Source organism: Xyrauchen texanus, chromosome 45 (genome assembly GCF_025860055.1).
Source record: "Xyrauchen texanus isolate HMW12.3.18 chromosome 45, RBS_HiC_50CHRs, whole genome shotgun sequence".
NCBI lineage: Eukaryota > Metazoa > Chordata > Actinopteri > Cypriniformes > Catostomidae > Xyrauchen > Xyrauchen texanus.
The window spans coordinates 18,655,478-18,672,644 of NC_068320.1; the positions used below are offsets into that span (position 1 = coordinate 18,655,478).

A 17,167-nucleotide genomic window follows, 5' to 3' on the forward strand; every position below is an offset into this window, starting at 1 on the left:
CCAGGGCATGAAGCTCCCGTTCCACCACATCCCAAAGATGCTCAATTGGGTTGAGATCTGGTGACTGTGGGGGCCATTTTAGTACAGTGAAGTCATTGTCATGTTCAAGAAACCAGTTTGAAATGATTCGAGCTTTGTGACATGGTGCATTATTCTGCTGGAATTAGCCATCAGAGGATGGGTACATGGTGGCCATAAAGGGATGGACATGGTCAGAAACAATGCTCAGGTAGGCCGTGGCATTTAAACGATGCCCAACTGGCACTAAGGGGCCTAAAGTGTGCCAAGAAAACATCCCCCACACCATTACACCACCAGCAGCAGCCTGCACAGTGGTAACAAGGCATGATGGATCCATGTTCTCATTCTGTTTACGCCAAATTCTGACTCTACCATCTGAATGTCTCAACAGAAATCAAGACTCATCAGACCAGGCAACATTTTTCCAGTCTTCAACTGTCCAATTTTGGTGAGTTCTTGCAAATTGTAGCCTCTTTTTCCTATTTGTAGTGGAGATGAGTGGTACCCGGTGGGGTCTTCTGCTGTTGAAGCCCATCCGCCTCAAGGTTGTGCGTGTTGTGGCTTCACAAATGCTTTGCTGCATACCTCGGTTGTAACGAGTGGTTATTTCAGGCAAAGTTGCTCTTCTATCAGCTTGAATCAGTCGGCCCATTCTCCTCTGACCTCTAGCATCAACAAGGCATTTTGCCCACAGGACTGCCGCATACTGGATGTTTTTCCCTTTTCACACCATTCTTTGTAAACCCTTGAAATGGTTGTGCGTGAAAATCCCAGTAACTGAGCAGATTGTGAAATACTCAGACCGGCCCGTCTGGCACCAACAACCATGCCACACTCAAAATTGCTTAAATCACCTTTCTTTCCCATTCTGACATTCAGTTTGGAGTTCAGGAGATTGTCTTGACCAGGACCACACCCCTAAATGCATTGAAGCAACTGCCATGTGATTGGTTGATTAGATAATTGCATTAATGCGAAATTGAACAGGTGTTCCTAATAATCCTTTAGGTGAGTGTATATGTGTGTGTATAGAAATACAAATATTTTTGTCATCTGATTTCACAGCACTTTGATTTTTATTTTAATCTTTGTTTTAAAAGACTTTTGATTGATTTCAATTCACAATTATTATTATTGAGATAATCAAATGGTCAAAATCAGTGCTAGGTAGTACTGGATTACATGTAATCTGTATTATGTAAATTTGAAAATACTCATAATTGGAATACAATTACTTTTTATGTTACATGATTACATATTAACAAGGCAACGGCAGTAAATTGGTAATAATTCATTGATAATTTTCATATTCATTGCTGTTGATTTTATGGACATTGATTTTTTTCACTTTATGATTGTTTTATGTTGATTTTATGGTAATTAATGTTCGTAATGCAGGTATCCTTTAATCCACTTAAAATTAACTTGATGCCTCATTGTTTTGAATTATATATTCTGGCCATGCACTGTCGTTGATGTTAGATTTAATGTTTAATTCTTTCATGTAATGTTTTATGCACTTTTTAAAAATGTCATAAGGAGCTCTTTTTGTTAATAATAAAGAATGGAATACATTTTCTTTATAAAATGATTATCCTACTTAAATTAATGTGACATAAAATAGAACTAGGTTGAAAGTAATCCATAAATAATCCAAAAATAATAGGACTAGATTACACCAAAATGTAATCTATTAGATTATGTTACTTATTGAATTTATTGTCATGTAATTTGTAATCAGTACCTGATTACAATACACAAGTAATCTGCCTAGTATTGGTCATAATTAGCTACAAAGAACAGGCATTAGGAAATATCACAAATTTTCTCTTTATTATGGTTAAATGTTTCTGGGCAAGAGAAGACATGAACCCCCCACCACCATTTTTTTTTTTTTTAAATAAACAGACTTGATCGGAACTTTAGCAATAAATTATTGCAAATATATTTTGAAGGATTTTGGGGAAAAATACATGACTGGCAGTAGACAATGGCTTCCACATTGTCTTGTTTCTCTTGACATATACACTGAATGTTCTCCTCATTGGTGCTCCTGGTCATCAATGATGCGGTAATCTCACAAAACACTTCAACTGTAAGTGCATCAGTAAAGCCACCAGGATAATCGCATCCAACATTCACTCGTGAGTTCTCTGGGGTTTTCTTAATGTACTGGTCACTGTGGTAGCCTACTTATAGTAGCTGCTACAGCTCTGTTCTCAAGGTTTGTTGAATGAAAGATGTGAATTTAACTCCAGCCTCGAAACAATTCTCAGTATTGTGGGCCCATTTAAGCTCTTGGTTTGAGCTGAATTCCTCAAGCCAAGACAAAAATGTACTGTAGGAGTTCTAACACCACAAAACCGCACATATCAAATATGATCAAATATCTGCAGGGGTTGTGGAAGAAGATCATGACCCAGTAGTTTGCAGGCCCCGTTTCTGCATGACATTCCAGAGTTTGTGGAGGTTGGACTGAGTGATGAGGTCATCTGGTTTGAGCTGCAGTGCACGGAGGTAGTTGCTCTCTGCCTCCTTCAGTTTCCCATTAAGGTGGAAGATAGCCCCAAGATTCATCAGAGCAGCTGGATGCTGAGTGAAAGTGAGAGTAAATTAATATACAAGAGGAAAACATTTAGGTCTCAACACACAAATTCCAACAACATTTATGTATTTGATTATTCATTATTCAATATTATAACTGAAATCTGTGAGAGGCAGTAATGATGCCGTCTCTGACGTTGGCTGAACGGTAGCTGTTTTTCACACTGTAGTAGTTGGTGGCCATGTCAGTGGCAGATGGCACTAAATCAGGCACTAGGGGCAGCCCTGAAGCAGTTAAATGATATCAACCACTTGACTTACAGAAAGATGCCATCAGCCATTTGGGTATATAACTCTGCACTACTGAGAACTTTACATATTTGGAGAAGCAGATAAGCTGAGCAGACTCAGACTCACAGACTTCACTAAACTAGAAAAACTAACAAGAATCCATATTTTAGATTCTTCAATGTTTATTTTTACACTGTAATTTCTGTTGTTTAGCATTATAGCATTACAGCAGTCTACAGTAATATTCTTGTGTTGCACTGACACCTAACAACTTAGATGCAGCATCACGCAAAAGAAAATACTGTAGTTATTTTAACTTTATATTCAGCTGGACATGCTGATATGACTAGTATCTTCATCTCATTAGTGTACATCCTTTGAATAATATGTCACCTGCTTCATCATTTTTAGTCACTTTGACCCAGAAACACATTTTGAGTTTTAGTTCAAATAAAAAGGAAAGTCTCAGCCAACAGTTAAATTTTTATATTTTGACAACGGTTTGAAATCACAACATAATAATGATATCATAAGATAGGTACAAATTTTTTTTCTTTTTACTTGAGTGCATAGAACTCAAAATGTGTTTCTGGGTCATAGTGACTTAAAATGATAAAGCAAAATACCTTTCTAGTATTCCTATTTCTTTTCATTTCAAGACACTTGCATAACGGCTCAACTACGTTTTGTATTAAATATACTAATATAATATATAGAGACAGAGCGCAACGCGTCATAATCTGAAGACCACGTCCACCGGGGGGGGGGGGACAATCCAACCGTCTCCAGCTGTCGACCTGTTTTTTGGGGTCGACATCTTATAAAAATGTATTTCTGGGTTATTTAGCTTGTTTGCTGTACACCTCGTCACACAGCAGCTTTTAGACATTGTTTTGTTTTTTGTTATAAGTCAATGGGGTACAATGAATAAGTCATTGCAAAGTCAATGGAGACGGTTGGATTGCCCCCTGGTGTGGGCGTGGCCTAAATACGCTCTGTCACTATAGAAATTGTATCAAATACTAAATGGTTTGTACCGTGATTTTATTCATAATATCTGTGGCATAAAGTATTTATTCCACCTGCCTTGGTTGACTTCCTCCACAGTATATGAACATTTAATTTTCATTCAGTTAAAGGAATATATAATGATCTCTGCAAAGTGTACTTCACAATTCAATAATTTTGCAGGGTCACTTTACAACATCTAACAAGAGAGTTAAAGATGGTACTTACATCAGGTCTTAGCTCTGCTGCCTTCCCATAATACCTCTCAGCTGCCTCATTCAGACTGGCCTGCCTGTGGACACACACACACATTGTTATACTGTACGAACTATAGATTCTGTCCCCTAAACCTAACACAACCCCAAACCCTCACAGAAAATGTTCTGCATTTTTACATTTTCAATAAAACATAATTTTGAAATATCTAGAAATGTCCTCATAAACCACATTTATAGCATATTAGATGTGAGCGCAACAAGCTGACTCACTAGCTTAGGACTTCAAAGTTCTTTTGTACTCAACACAAAACGTCAGTAAATAAAAGTCTTGAATCCAAAGTTCTTCGTTTGACTGTTTAATTATGAATTTCAAAACATAAAATATAAAAACTTAGGATCTTTACTTTTCTTACTAATTAACTGTAGTTCCGTGTAGGTCAAAAGACTGTGTTGCTCCAAAGTCCAGTGGCTTCTGACTGTTTCGCAGGATTCTATTTCTTTCATACTAAATCTAACAACCAATCAAATTACATTATACTAGATCACTGGTAAACTGTTTACATTAAAATTTCTACGTTCCATATGCAACACAGGTTTTCTCAGGTTTTACAAAATAAACTCAAAATATTATTACTTCCATAGAAATGGCTTCAACATAACCCGGTCCCTAATTGACTAGGCTTTAACATATCAATTATCAACTTAAACTTAAACTGAAGCCATTTACACTCCTACATCTAACACTTTCTCAATTCCTTTTAGCAAGAATCTTCTTCTCTTAACAGGGAAGTATTTAAAGTAAACATTAACTAGAAAGCATTAACAACTAAATACTTTCACAGACTATTCAAACTGGTAATTTCTATTTTATTCAATATTCAATCTACTCTGGTAAGTATTTCTAGTTTCCAGGTTCTTTTTGCACATTAACATTTGCTGTTCAACTATAAACCTGCACTTCTCCGGATCATTCTCATTCTGCGGTATGTTCTGCTCAAACTCTTTTCTTTTCTCGCTCAGGTGTTGCAACGTCCTTCTTAAGTGCAAAATCCAGGCTGCTGCCTTTTTCAGCTTATGCCAACTGGAGTAATACTCAACAAGCTGGTTCAATGGATCTGTGCACTCGTTTGAGTTTGTGCATGACACTGCAGTGGATGTCTTCACCTCAACATCATCTTCAGTCAGGTAAGTACACTGTTCAGCTTGTTCCGGCCATTCAACTTCTTTTCACAGGAAACTAGGCCCCTGAAACCAGCTTTTACTTTCCATGAAGCTCTGAATCTTCAAACCTCTTGAAGCCTGATCTGCTGGGTTTTGTGAGGTATTGACATACTTCCACTAAGAAGATGTAGTCGCTTCTCTAATGAAAGAGACACGGTTTGCCACAAAGGTCTTGAAACGTAGCGCATCGTTTTCAATGTACTTTAGTACTGTTGTACTATCCGTCCAGAAAACTGACTCCAACAGGAGAACTTCAAGTTCTTCTTTCAACATCCGATCGATCTTGACTGCAACCGTCGCTGCTGTCAACTCCATTCTCGGGATCGTGATCTGTTTAATTGGAGCGACTCTGGACTTTCCCATCAAGAATGCTACATGTTTCTCACCCCGGTAATTTGTCAGCAAGAGATACGACACAACGCCATATCCATCTTGACTAGCGTCTGAGAAATTGTGGATTTGAGCAGCATTTGTGGGACCAAATGCAAGGGGTTTGAAACATCTGTTCAGACTGAGTTCTGAAAGCTTGTCTAAGTCTGTCAGCCACTTCATCCATGTCCGGCATGACTTTTCGTGGATCTCTTCGCCCCAACATTTCTTCTCTTGGCAGAGATCTCTTAAAATGAACTTGACAGGTAGTAGGAGTGGTGCCAAAAAACCCATTGGGTCATACACTGAACTGACTACAGATAATATGCCTCGTCTTGTGCATGGCTTGTCCGGCAGATTTATTTTGAACTTGAAGCTGTCAGAACTTGTGCACCACTGTATGCCTAATGCCCGTTCCACTGGTAACTCATCATGCTCCAAATCAAGATCTTTGACTTCAGCCACTCGTTCGTGACCAGGAATGGAACCCAGCAGGGTTCTGCTGTTGCTGACCCATTTGGTCAAATGGAAACCACCACTGGCACACAACGTCATCAGCTCCCTCACAAGAGCAACGGCTTTGTCTTCTGTGGCTACCGACTTCAAACAGTCGTCCACATAGAAGTTCTTGAGGACTGTCTGTGTGGCTTCTGGGGTACTCTTTGATGCTGCATCCTCTGCTGTTCTTCTCAATGCATATGACGCACAACTAGGGGATGATGTAGCACCGAACAGATGCACACACATTCTGTACTCTACTGCTTCCACATTCAGATTACCGCCTGGCCACCAGAGAAAGCGTAGCATATCTGTGTCCGTGTCTGTAATCCACACCTGGTAAAACATGGACTCGATATCTGCCATCATGGCGACAGGCTCCTGTCTGAATCTCAGCAACACTCCGATGAGGGTGTTAGTTAAGTCAGGCCCTTGCAACAACTGGTCATTTAGGGACACACCTTGGTAAGTTGCCCCACAGTCAAAAACGACTCTGAGTTTCCTCTTTTTTGGATGGTACACCCCATGGTGTGGAATGAACCATAATCTTCCATCACTGCGAGTCAACTGTTCTTCTGGAACCCTTACTGCGTAGCCTTTTTCCAGTATGTTGTCCATAAAAGCCTTGTACTCATGAACGAAGTCTGTATTCCTACTGAACTTCCTCTTCAAAGAGTTAAGCCTCTGTTCTGCAATACCACGATTGCATGGCATCTTCACCTTGTCATCCTTCAAAGGCAACTTGATGCGGAAGTGACCATCCACGAGCTGGGCTGATGCTGTCACCGTATGCATGAACTGCTTGTCATGTTGAGACTGTTCTCGTCTGTTGTCACATCTTCTTTCTGGAAAATCTGCATTGTAGTGCTTCATCAGCATGTCATCAAGGCTTATCACAGAAATACGGTTGACAAGGAAACTTTGTCTTTTGCCATCATCTGATTCTTTCTCTTGGCATCTGCTAATTGGCCCATTGACGACCCAACCAAGAGCTGTCTTCACAGCGTATGGTCCGTCAGTCTGGCTATTAATGATCTCCCACGGCTCCATGGCTTTATACGCGTTGACACCGATGAGCAGACCAACATCTGCTTCAAGTTTTGGGAGATGGACTCGACTCAGGTAAGACCACCTCTCCAAATCTTTCTTCTGTGGGATGTTGGCCTTTTCTGCAGGTATATCTGGCTGAGTATACACATTGGGCAGCTGAATGTAATCATGCTCTTCTATGCCACACACCTCCAGATCGTTAAGTTCATAGCTAATCACTTTCTGTTCTTGCGCTATAGTGCGAAGCAGGAATTCTGTCTTTCTGCCTCGCATATTCAACTTCTTCGCCAAGTCTTCAGTGCAGAAAGTCGCTGTACTTCCTTGATCCAGGAAAGCATAGGTATTAATTATGTTTGTGTCTTTCTTGTGTTTTATCTGCACAGGTACGATGGGAAGAATACACTCACTGTTCCCGGCCCCAGTATGGTCACCTCTTCTGCACCCTGCAGATACGAGGGCACTTGTGACTTCACTTGTGCTTTGTGAGCTGTCATTCGCACTGTTGTTCTTTGATGAAGCATCTTCCTTAACAACGTGCAAGATAGCTGGGTGCTTGAATGAACAATCTGGACAAGAGGCCCTTTTTTTACAGTCCTTGGACATACGACCTGCCGTCAGACACCCAAAACAAAGGCCGTTCGTTTTCAAGAACTGAATTCTTTCTTTCAGAGGCTGTTCTCGAATCTTGTTGCATGCATTCAGTGCATGGTTCTTCTGACAGTAAAGACAAGGATCTTTGAAAGACACTTGCTGACTTGACTGCAAAAGGTTTCTTCTCAGGTTGGCTTTTATTGACATTATTTTCAATAGCAGACATATTCACAGCAAAGCTGCTTCTTTTAGACTCACTTTTTCTAATGCTTGTTTGCTTTTTTGAGTTGTTCTGATTACTTGAAGTGGAGTCCAAGATATCTCCAAACAGCGGGTCATTGGCAACCTTTGCTTGTTTGTACACAAATTCCACTAAATCAGGAAACTTGGCTCTTTTTCTTGTTTTTTCTTGAATGTCATAAGCATAACTTCTCCATCTTTCTTTCAGTTTGAATGGAAGTTTGGATAAAATGGACTTCATGTTGGTAGGATTGTTCATTTCATCCATGTAGTCGACATCATTTACTGTGTTACAACATCCAACTAAAAACAAAGCAAAAGCATTCAATCCTTTTCTGTCTTCTGGCCTTATCTGAGGCCATTCCATAGCCTTCTTGATACAAGCTGTAGCGATGGTCATTTCATCTCCATAGTGACAATCAAGTAGTTTTCTGTCTTCTTTGTAAGCTCTGTCGGGTCTCATGTGCTCACAGCTCCTTATGAGATCAAGTGGCTCCCCGCTCGTGAACTGTTCGAGGTAGTACAGCCGGTCTTGATGACTGTCTGTTTTACTGTCGATAGCATGCTCGAATGCCCTTGAGCTGAGAGATCTGTAGGCTAAGTCAGAGGATCTCCTGTAAACGTGGATATGTCTCTTTGAGGCAGTTGAGACAAACTCTGTTGTTTAATGAGCATCTCGGTGACTTCGTTTTGACGCTGTAGCACTTTGTGCAGGCTATCTGTAGAAGAATCAGTGTGATCATGATTAAGATGCGGCGTGCTGCTTACAGCATCAAACCTTGACGATGACTTTCTTCTAACTGAAACACCAACTTGAGTGGCTGGCTTTGGGTTGAATGTAAGGGATGGCTTACCAGCTCCATGACGCACATAATCAACTACATTGTGTTTTTCTTGTCTACGCATCAGGGGTTCAAATTTGGGTCTTGAAGGCGGCTCTAATAAATCATAGTTAGATTCATGAGCATCTTCAAATTCTTCATACACCTTTAATTTGGCATCTGAAGCAGCAAGCTCAGTTTCAAGCTCCAATTGCTCTTTTCTAATTCTCAAGTGAATTTCTTCTTTTCTATTGCTTCTCTCTTTTTCATTGCTGCAGCTCTTGCCAACAATGCTTCACGTTCAGCTTTAATTCTCAGCATTGCAGAATTAGTACTGGAAGTATGGCTTACCATGGAGTTAGCTTTGGATACACTGTCATGTGGCCTAATATCATCTTCCTCATCTTTTAAAACATCTGCAATCCATTTGTTTGTGTCTTCTATAAACTGCTTAAATTCCGAATATTTGTTCTCATAAGCATCTTGAACCGCTTTCTTGTCATCTTCATCTATTAACTCACACAACTCTTCATTAATCCGTTCATAATGTCTTAAGCATCTTTAAAACCGAAACAATGCTTCATATTTAATGAAATTAACATTGTTTTCATTTTCCTTCAATTTGGCTAAATCATTCTTCTGTTTGGTTATTTGCGCCAACTTTCCCTTGCGTTCTCCTCTCAGCCTTTGTAGTTTCTCCTCTACAGCCTTTTCTGTGGGCTTTGGCGCCCTCTTTTGGTCAACACACGCAAGTGCGCTTTCATCTGCCATGTCGTGTCGCTTTAAAATCTTCACACAAAACTGTCATAATTCCTGGTATTGTCCACAGCTTCTACTCTTCTTAAGTATTCACAAACACTCATAAATAAAAGAGTCACGGTAGTGTAGGATTTCTTTAAGTAAAGCTCTATGACTTTCCGAACGAAATATCCAGTGAACACGTACTGTGACTTTTAGACGATGGTTAACGTTAACATCGTCAGGAGGCTAATAGAGTCAAGAAGAAAATATCAGACTTGTTTCAGGGAAAACTTCATTCGGCCGACGACTCACTCCTTTTCAGCCGTATTGGTCTATTGTCTTTGTTAGCAGCCGCTAGCAGATTTCCAAAGCTCGGCCCACTCGATTCGCTCGCCGTCCTTAGCTCGCCGTAATCACGAGTGGCTGGCTTCTTCTTTAACGTTCTTCGTCTAGCAATCTTCTGAATTTACTCGATATTTTGACAATGTCGAACAGTCTTTTGACTTAGATGTGAGCGCAACAAGCTGACTCACTAGCTTAGGACTTCAAAGTTCTTTTGTACTCAACACAAAACGTCAGTAAATAAAAGTCTTGAATCCAAAGTTCTTCGTTTGACTGTTTAATTATGAATTTCAAAACATAAAATATAAAAACTTAGGATCTTTACTTTTCTTACTAATTAACTGTAGTTCCGTGTAGGTCAAAAGACTGTGTTGCTCCAAAGTCCAGTGGCTTCTGACTGTTTCGCAGGATTCTATTTCTTTCATACTAAATCTAACAACCAATCAAATTACATTATACTAGATCACTGGTAAACTGTTTACATTAAAATTTCTACGTTCCATATGCAACACAGGTTTTCTCAGGTTTTACAAAATAAACTCAAAATATTATTACTTCCATAGAAATGGCTTCAACAATACCCTTGTAATTACTAGTTTGTAACCTAAAAAAAAAACACTTAAACCTGCCCCCACCCCACACACACAAACCTGCCCCCACCCCACACACACACACACACACACAGTACTATAATCTATAATATATGTTATTTTAAATATATGTGAACTATTGATGATAAAATGCTACAGAAACCCTACAAACCAACAGACCTCATGCATTCAGTGATCAGAGGAAATAAAGTATGAAAACATGCTTTCTTAATCCAGCTTTTCTTGAATGCGGAAGTGTTCCATGATGTAGCGGAGCACTGGACGCACCACAGGATCAGCCCCAAATAAAGAGAAACACCAGCAATGCCTTTTTACTTTTGTGTGTTTACTGCAAGCATAAAATGGGACAGTGTTACAAACATCTGTTCTGGATTGACAATCTCTCTTCAGAGTGCTTCCCGCAAACTCCATATTACAAGATGTATTTTCTTTACAGTATCTTAAATTGTTCCATTTAATAAAATGCATAACACCAAAGGCATATTTTTTATGTAGAACTAATAAGATTTATGAATTCTGAAAGTTAATAAAACAATAATGACAAAATGAATGCAACAACTCATACCTGCAAGCATAAAATGGGACAGTGTTACAAACATCTGTTCTGGATTGACAATCTGCAAATACATCATTCAGTTAGTACATTGTCCCATATTTCTAATATGCAGGCAACTTACAATATCAAAGAAACAATTCACAGTTTCAGCTTCTTCTTAACACACATAACATGCTTTAAGTCATGAACTACATTACCCAAAATGCACCGCTGATTACTGGCGCGCATTTCACTCGGTGCAGACAGATTAACCACTCTTCTCATCAAAATGAAATTAAGTGAAACCCAAATCAACATTAACAGGCATCCTCATACCCATGAAAACCAACACAGGGCATTAACTGACACTTAAAATGTAAACAGTTCATAGAAATATGACACAATTGCACGTTTAAAGCAATACAGTTTATGTACTATATTAAACATGAAGAACCACATTAACACACAACAGGGCCACCAACAGTATTACCACCATATTTTGTTCTGATTTCATAATAACTTCTATTTAATATGCTCTAAAACCTTGTTTGAATTGTCCATTAACGGAGAAACATACCTCTCTTCAGAGTGCTTCCCGCAAACTGAAGATTGCAACACGTGAGGAATATACCATTGATTGAAGAAAGAGGGTTCATACCAAATCAGTAACACAAAAGAACACAACACATCTTTCTTAATCAAACTCATGCAGTACAGGGAAGTAGTGCTATTATAATGTTCGATAAGCACAAAGACTAATTGCTGGGCGCTGATGTTAAATTAAATACTGGTGTTGATTTAATATTCCAACCTCCCCCACCTTAATGAAATGTGGATCATCCCTTGCTAAATCTCTCTCTGCATCCGATTGAGAAGCAACCCATCTATTTAACAAAGTTTGATGAATTATAAATTTTTCACACCATTACATTCACCCTTCCCAATTTCATCAAACTTTATGGGACAAGGAAAAAATTATGAAAGAGGACACATTTTTCCTTACATGACCTTAAAACCGTGACGTGAAGTCGTCTGTGAAGACTGCAGATTAGTCTGCCAGGTAGATAAATGCCCATATACATATATCCACAGATCAGTTAAATGTTTTTCCCCCTTTTCCTACAAACTGTATTTACCTTCTTTTAATTACATTCTCATGTCCCTTTTTGTAAGATCATATCACATTTTAGCTTTCAACAAAGGTAGAGAACATCTGCATCAAAGCAGTAAGAGTCTCTTTTTTTCCAGGTTCAGCCATCAACATACTCATGGACTCAATCAATCTCCTTACTGGCTTTACCATTCTACCAGACCGTGTGTGCAAGGTACCACCCTTCAATCTTACACTGTTATCTTCCTCCCTAGTGTCAATCTCTTCAACACTTTCAGGACTATCCACACTAGAGCAATGCTTTGAACAGTCATGCAGGCCACTAATACTGCTTAGAATGTAGTCTGATGCAGTTGTGTCACTCAAAGTATCTTCTGACTGATTGTGTTCCATCCACTGTTCACCTGGGTCTCCAGGGTCAGTTTTATTCTCAGAATCTCCATAAAAAAAAACAGTAAGCGGATCTTGACTACGCACAGGATCCTGTGTGAGTCCACTTTGTGAATCCACTTCCGAGACTTTATAGGATTGGATCTCTGGGCCCTCGGTCTGAAGCACCCAAGCAGCTGTCCTCTGGTCATCATAGTCTTCATCAGCATACACAGGTGCCCCTTTTTTCTCTGTCCATTCTACATCTAATCCATCATTTGACAAGGTTGAAAGCACAGTCGATTCTGCATCATTCTGGCTGATCGGAAGGAAATTTACAGGCAGTATGAAGTTCCTATGAACTACTTTGTTCTTTTTTGTGACAGGATCCTCAACTCTGTAAACATGCACATTAGGATCTTTCCATGTGATTACATAGACAGTTGAATCCCACAGGTCTGCCAATTTCCCTCTTGCCCGTTCCCTACGATTGGCCAACAGAACCTTGTCTCCAATTTCCAGAGCAACACCCTTGACTCGTTTGTTGTACTGTTCAGCTTGCTTCTTCTGTGCCTGTGTTGTGCTACTTTGAGCAATCCTGATGGCTTCCTTTAGGTCTTTCTTGAATGAATTGACGTACTCATTATAATCCACCACTTCATTATCTCTCAGCACACTCCCAAACATGATATCCACTGGCAGTCTTGGGACTCTGCCGAACATGAGGTAGAAGGGGGCGAAGCCAGTAGTCTCATGTATTGTGCAGTTGTACGCAAAAGTTAATGTTTGAATCATCTGGGGCCAGTGTACTTTTGCTCTAGCAGGGAGAGCGTGAATCATGTTGCCAAGTGTTCTGTTGAACCTTTCTGTTTGGCCATTCCCCATAGGATGGTATGGGGTGGTGTGAGATTTCCTTACTCCTGATACTTCCAGCAGCTCGGCTATAAGTCTGCTCTCAAAATTCGCTCCTTGGTCGGAGTGGATTCTACGAGGAAAACCATACACACAGAAGAATTGGTTCCAGAGTCTTTGGGCCACCACTTTTGCCGTCTGATTAGGACAAGGGAACGCATGTGCCAATTTGGTAAAATGGTCTGTGAGAACAAGTACATCCACATTGTCGTCATTTCTCCCCTCAGCAGACCAAAAATCAATGCACACCAGTTCCAGTGGTTCACAAGTTTTGACTGATTCCAAAGGTGCTCTGGCATCTGGCTCGGGCGTCTTGCTGAGAACACATCGCTTGCAGTGTGTCACATACTTTCTCACCTCATCGTCCATGCCACTCCAGAAAAAACGTTGACGAACTAGATGGAGGGTTCTAGTCTGGCCCTGATGGCCTACATCATCATGAGTTCCCCTTAAGACTGTTGACTTCAGAGAGCTAGGCACTACAAGCTGATACCTTCTCTTTCCAACTTTATCTTTAGATCTCCTATAAAGGACTCCATCTCTTATCTCCAACTTTTCAAAATGCTTCAACATACGGAGCACCTGAGCTGTCTCGTGAACCTTCTCTCTCCGTGATGGCCGTCTTTTTCTCTCGAGGAAGTAGATCACCCGTAACACCACATCATCATCTCTTTGCTTCTTTCTTATTTCTGCAACAGTAAACGCTGGGAGAGTGGACAGACCGCATGACATATGGCTTGAGAATTGGGACCATTGGGCTGTGCGCACTGGTAAGGTGGAATCCCAGTCTAGGCTGGACTCTATAATAGCTTTCACCTCCTCCCTTCCCACTTCTTGTTTGTCTCTACATTCATTCTCGCCATTATGTTTCTCTTGAGAATTGACAGATAGCTTGAACGCATTCTGAACAGATTCAAGACTCATGTGATTTGCCTTGTTGCCTGGTTCGGTCATTCTAACCCCTTTTGCAAATGGCTCACGACTAAGGAGATCTGCTGGGATGTTCTGTGATCCTGGAATGTACTTAAGATCAAAGTCGAAAGGTGCTAACTTTGAGACCCACCGTTGCTCGCAAGCGTCTAGCTTGGGCTTGGTCATTATGTATGTTAATGGATTATTATCGGTTAGTACTGTGAAGTGAGCACCCTTTAACCAATGAGTAAACTTATCACACACTGCCCATTTAAGTGCAAAGAATTCTAACCGATGTGCTGGGTACCTGGCTTGAGAGCGGGACAAAGATTTGCTTGCGAATGCAACTGGTCTTGGTTTGATCTCACCATCAACTATTTGACTCAGAACCGCTCCCAAGCCGTCCATGGATGCATCAGTAAATAAGAGAAACGGCTTGTCAAAGTCAGGATGAGCCAAAACTATGGTGGTGCTAATAGCCTTCTTAAGCTTTTCCAATGACATTTCACAATCTGATGTCCAATCTTCTGGCTTGAGGCATCTGAATGGCTTGGCACTGACCTTTGCACCTCTGCGCTTAACCCTCTGTCCTGCTGTTAACTGGAATAATGGTTTTGCTAGACGTGAAAAATTCTCAATAAAGTGTGAATAATAATTGGCCATGCCTAAAAAAGATTTGACTTTGGTGTAGGAAGGCGTTTTCCCATCTTCTCCCATTAGATCCTTTGCTGTGATCTCATTAATCGCAGAAACCTTTGCAGGATCCGCAGCAATGCCTTCTGCTGTGACTATATGGCCTAAGAATTTGACAGATTTCCTTAGGAAGTAGCACTTCTTTGGGGCTAGCTTTAGATTATGTTCTTTCAAGCGTGAAAATACCAGCTCGAGACGATCCAGGGCTTCTTGTTCACTCTTGCCAAAAACCAAGAGGTCATCTAAATAACACAGGAGTGACATGTAATTTTGATCACCAAATATTGAGGTCATCATCCTAGCAAATGTAGCTGGACTATTACACAATCCTTGGGCCATTCGATTGTACTCATACAGCCCTACAGGTGTAGTACACGCTGTATATTTGCGATCGTCTTTGTGTATGGGTATATTATAGAACCCAGATGTAAGGTCCATGGTACTGAAGTAGCAATTGCCACCTAAGGCAGCAAGGGCATCAGCCTGATGAGGTAAAGGATAAGCATCTTTTTCAGTTCTCTGGTTCAACCATCTGAAATCCGTACAAATTCTCAGTTCACCTGAAGGTTTCCAGACTAAGACAAGTGGAGATGCCCACTCGCTGCTGGACTTACTAATGATCCCTTTCTCCTCCATTTCATCAAGCGTCTGCTTTAGTTTCTGAAATTGTGATGGTGGGACTCTCCTGTAGGGTAACCTGAAGGGTTTCTCGTCTTTCAGTCTAATCCGATGTACTACGTCCCTCACTTCACCACAGTCAAGTCTATCCCGGGAGAAAATCGATTCGTATTTACCAACAAGGTCGGATAGTTTTTTCTTCCATTCCTCAGACACATCACATGACTGGATATCTATTTGATGTAGGCCCAAATCATGAAGCTTTCCTGAGTATCCAGACCCAACCATTGGCTCCTCTGCCGTATTGACGACACATGTGCATTGAATCACCTCTGAATCATTTCCATTACTACCAGTTAGTTCTAGGTCTTCTAATGCTAGGCAAGGGTAAACCTGTGCAACTTTAGCATTTCGCCTAAGGGTAAGAGGGCGATCTAGTAAATTGACTACCTTCATTGGAATCCATTTGTCTCCCCATAAGGGACACACTGTACGTGCAACTAGTACATTTCTTGGTGCAGACTTGGACGTCGTGGGCTCTACAACGACAGTGCTGCCAATGGATAAGGGTACTTGCTCTTTCAATTTCCCCCATACCAGGTGCTCATGTCGTGGGGCCAAAGTAATACACTGTTTTAGAATTACTGTACCCACGCTTTTGGGTATTTCCTTGCCTTGCCACCGATCTACATTGGCTAATAAGTTCATCAAGAGTCCTTCTGTATCATCTGTGGCAGGTTGAGAAAGGTTGTCCCAATACCACTGTGTTTTTTTCAGATGTCGCATCACATGCTTTATGGCATTTGACCCTACAATCATGTCGTCTACTTGGCCAGGTACTACAAGCACAGGCACTGCCATTTTGCATTTGAAGAGTTCAACATTTAATTCATATTCGCATTTGGGTGGTGTCTGCTTTCCCCCACACCCGACAAGTATTATCTTAGTTATCTTACTTGATTCTCTTTGTAGGACCCCTTCATCGATTAACTTATGTTCGGCTACTTCACTTAACGTGCAGGCCATAGACCCACTATCTATTAGAGCCTTAAGTTCAACTGAACCCTGCACTAATATCGGCGCATAGAAGAGACTGTCATTGCTGACGACTCTCTGATACACAACATTACTACTGCTAGTGGTTCTCTCTGATTGGGATAGATGATCAAAGATTGTGGCATCTGGGGGAGTTACTGCATCGCCCACACTGACCCCCTCCTTGTATGGGCATTTTAGTTTAAATTGTGACTCTGTCCAGAAGGGGTGGGTTTTCTTGCTGTGCCCGATTTCTTCTCTGGACACTCAAACCCCCTGTGACCAGGTTTGTGACAACTAAAACACAGGCCGTCTCTAAAACAGTGCGATTGTGTAGTATGACTTTGCTCGCTACACACTTTGCATGGAAAATCATTAGGGACGGCAGATGTTGATGGTCGACTGTTCCCTTTCCC

General features: G+C 40.7%; 2 protein-coding genes across 7 annotated transcripts in view; both read right to left on the reverse strand.

Moving 5' to 3' along the window:
- The window catches only part of LOC127637388 (scavenger receptor cysteine-rich type 1 protein M130-like), a 107,766-nt gene that overhangs the window by 23,536 nt on the left and 67,063 nt on the right, over positions 1–17,167 (reverse strand). The gene's annotated exons all lie outside the window — the stretch shown is intronic.
- On the reverse strand, positions 1,854–10,450 carry LOC127637391 (uncharacterized). 6 transcript variants are annotated; one of them, XR_007969717.1, is made up of 3 exons: positions 10,290–10,450; positions 4,093–4,156; positions 1,854–2,613 (listed from the first exon to the last, which is right to left on the reverse strand). XR_007969717.1 is itself a non-coding variant. In XM_052118424.1 (3 exons), the coding sequence occupies exon 1, from the start codon at positions 8,016–8,018 to the stop codon at positions 5,421–5,423; it is 2,598 nt and encodes an 865-aa protein (XP_051974384.1). In that variant the 5' UTR covers positions 8,019–8,239; the 3' UTR covers positions 1,854–2,613; positions 4,093–4,156; positions 5,035–5,420. The 6 variants fall into 6 exon arrangements, 1 of the variants encoding a protein (XP_051974384.1); XR_007969719.1 differs by having other exon boundaries at positions 10,281–10,450; XR_007969720.1 differs by lacking the exon at positions 10,290–10,450 and adding an exon at positions 9,926–10,221.

Excerpts from the sequence above, each read along its gene's own strand:
- LOC127637391 (XM_052118424.1), bottom strand. The coding sequence starts at position 8,018 with ATGTCAATAAAAGCCAACCTGAGAAGAAACCTTTTGCAGTCAAGTCAG.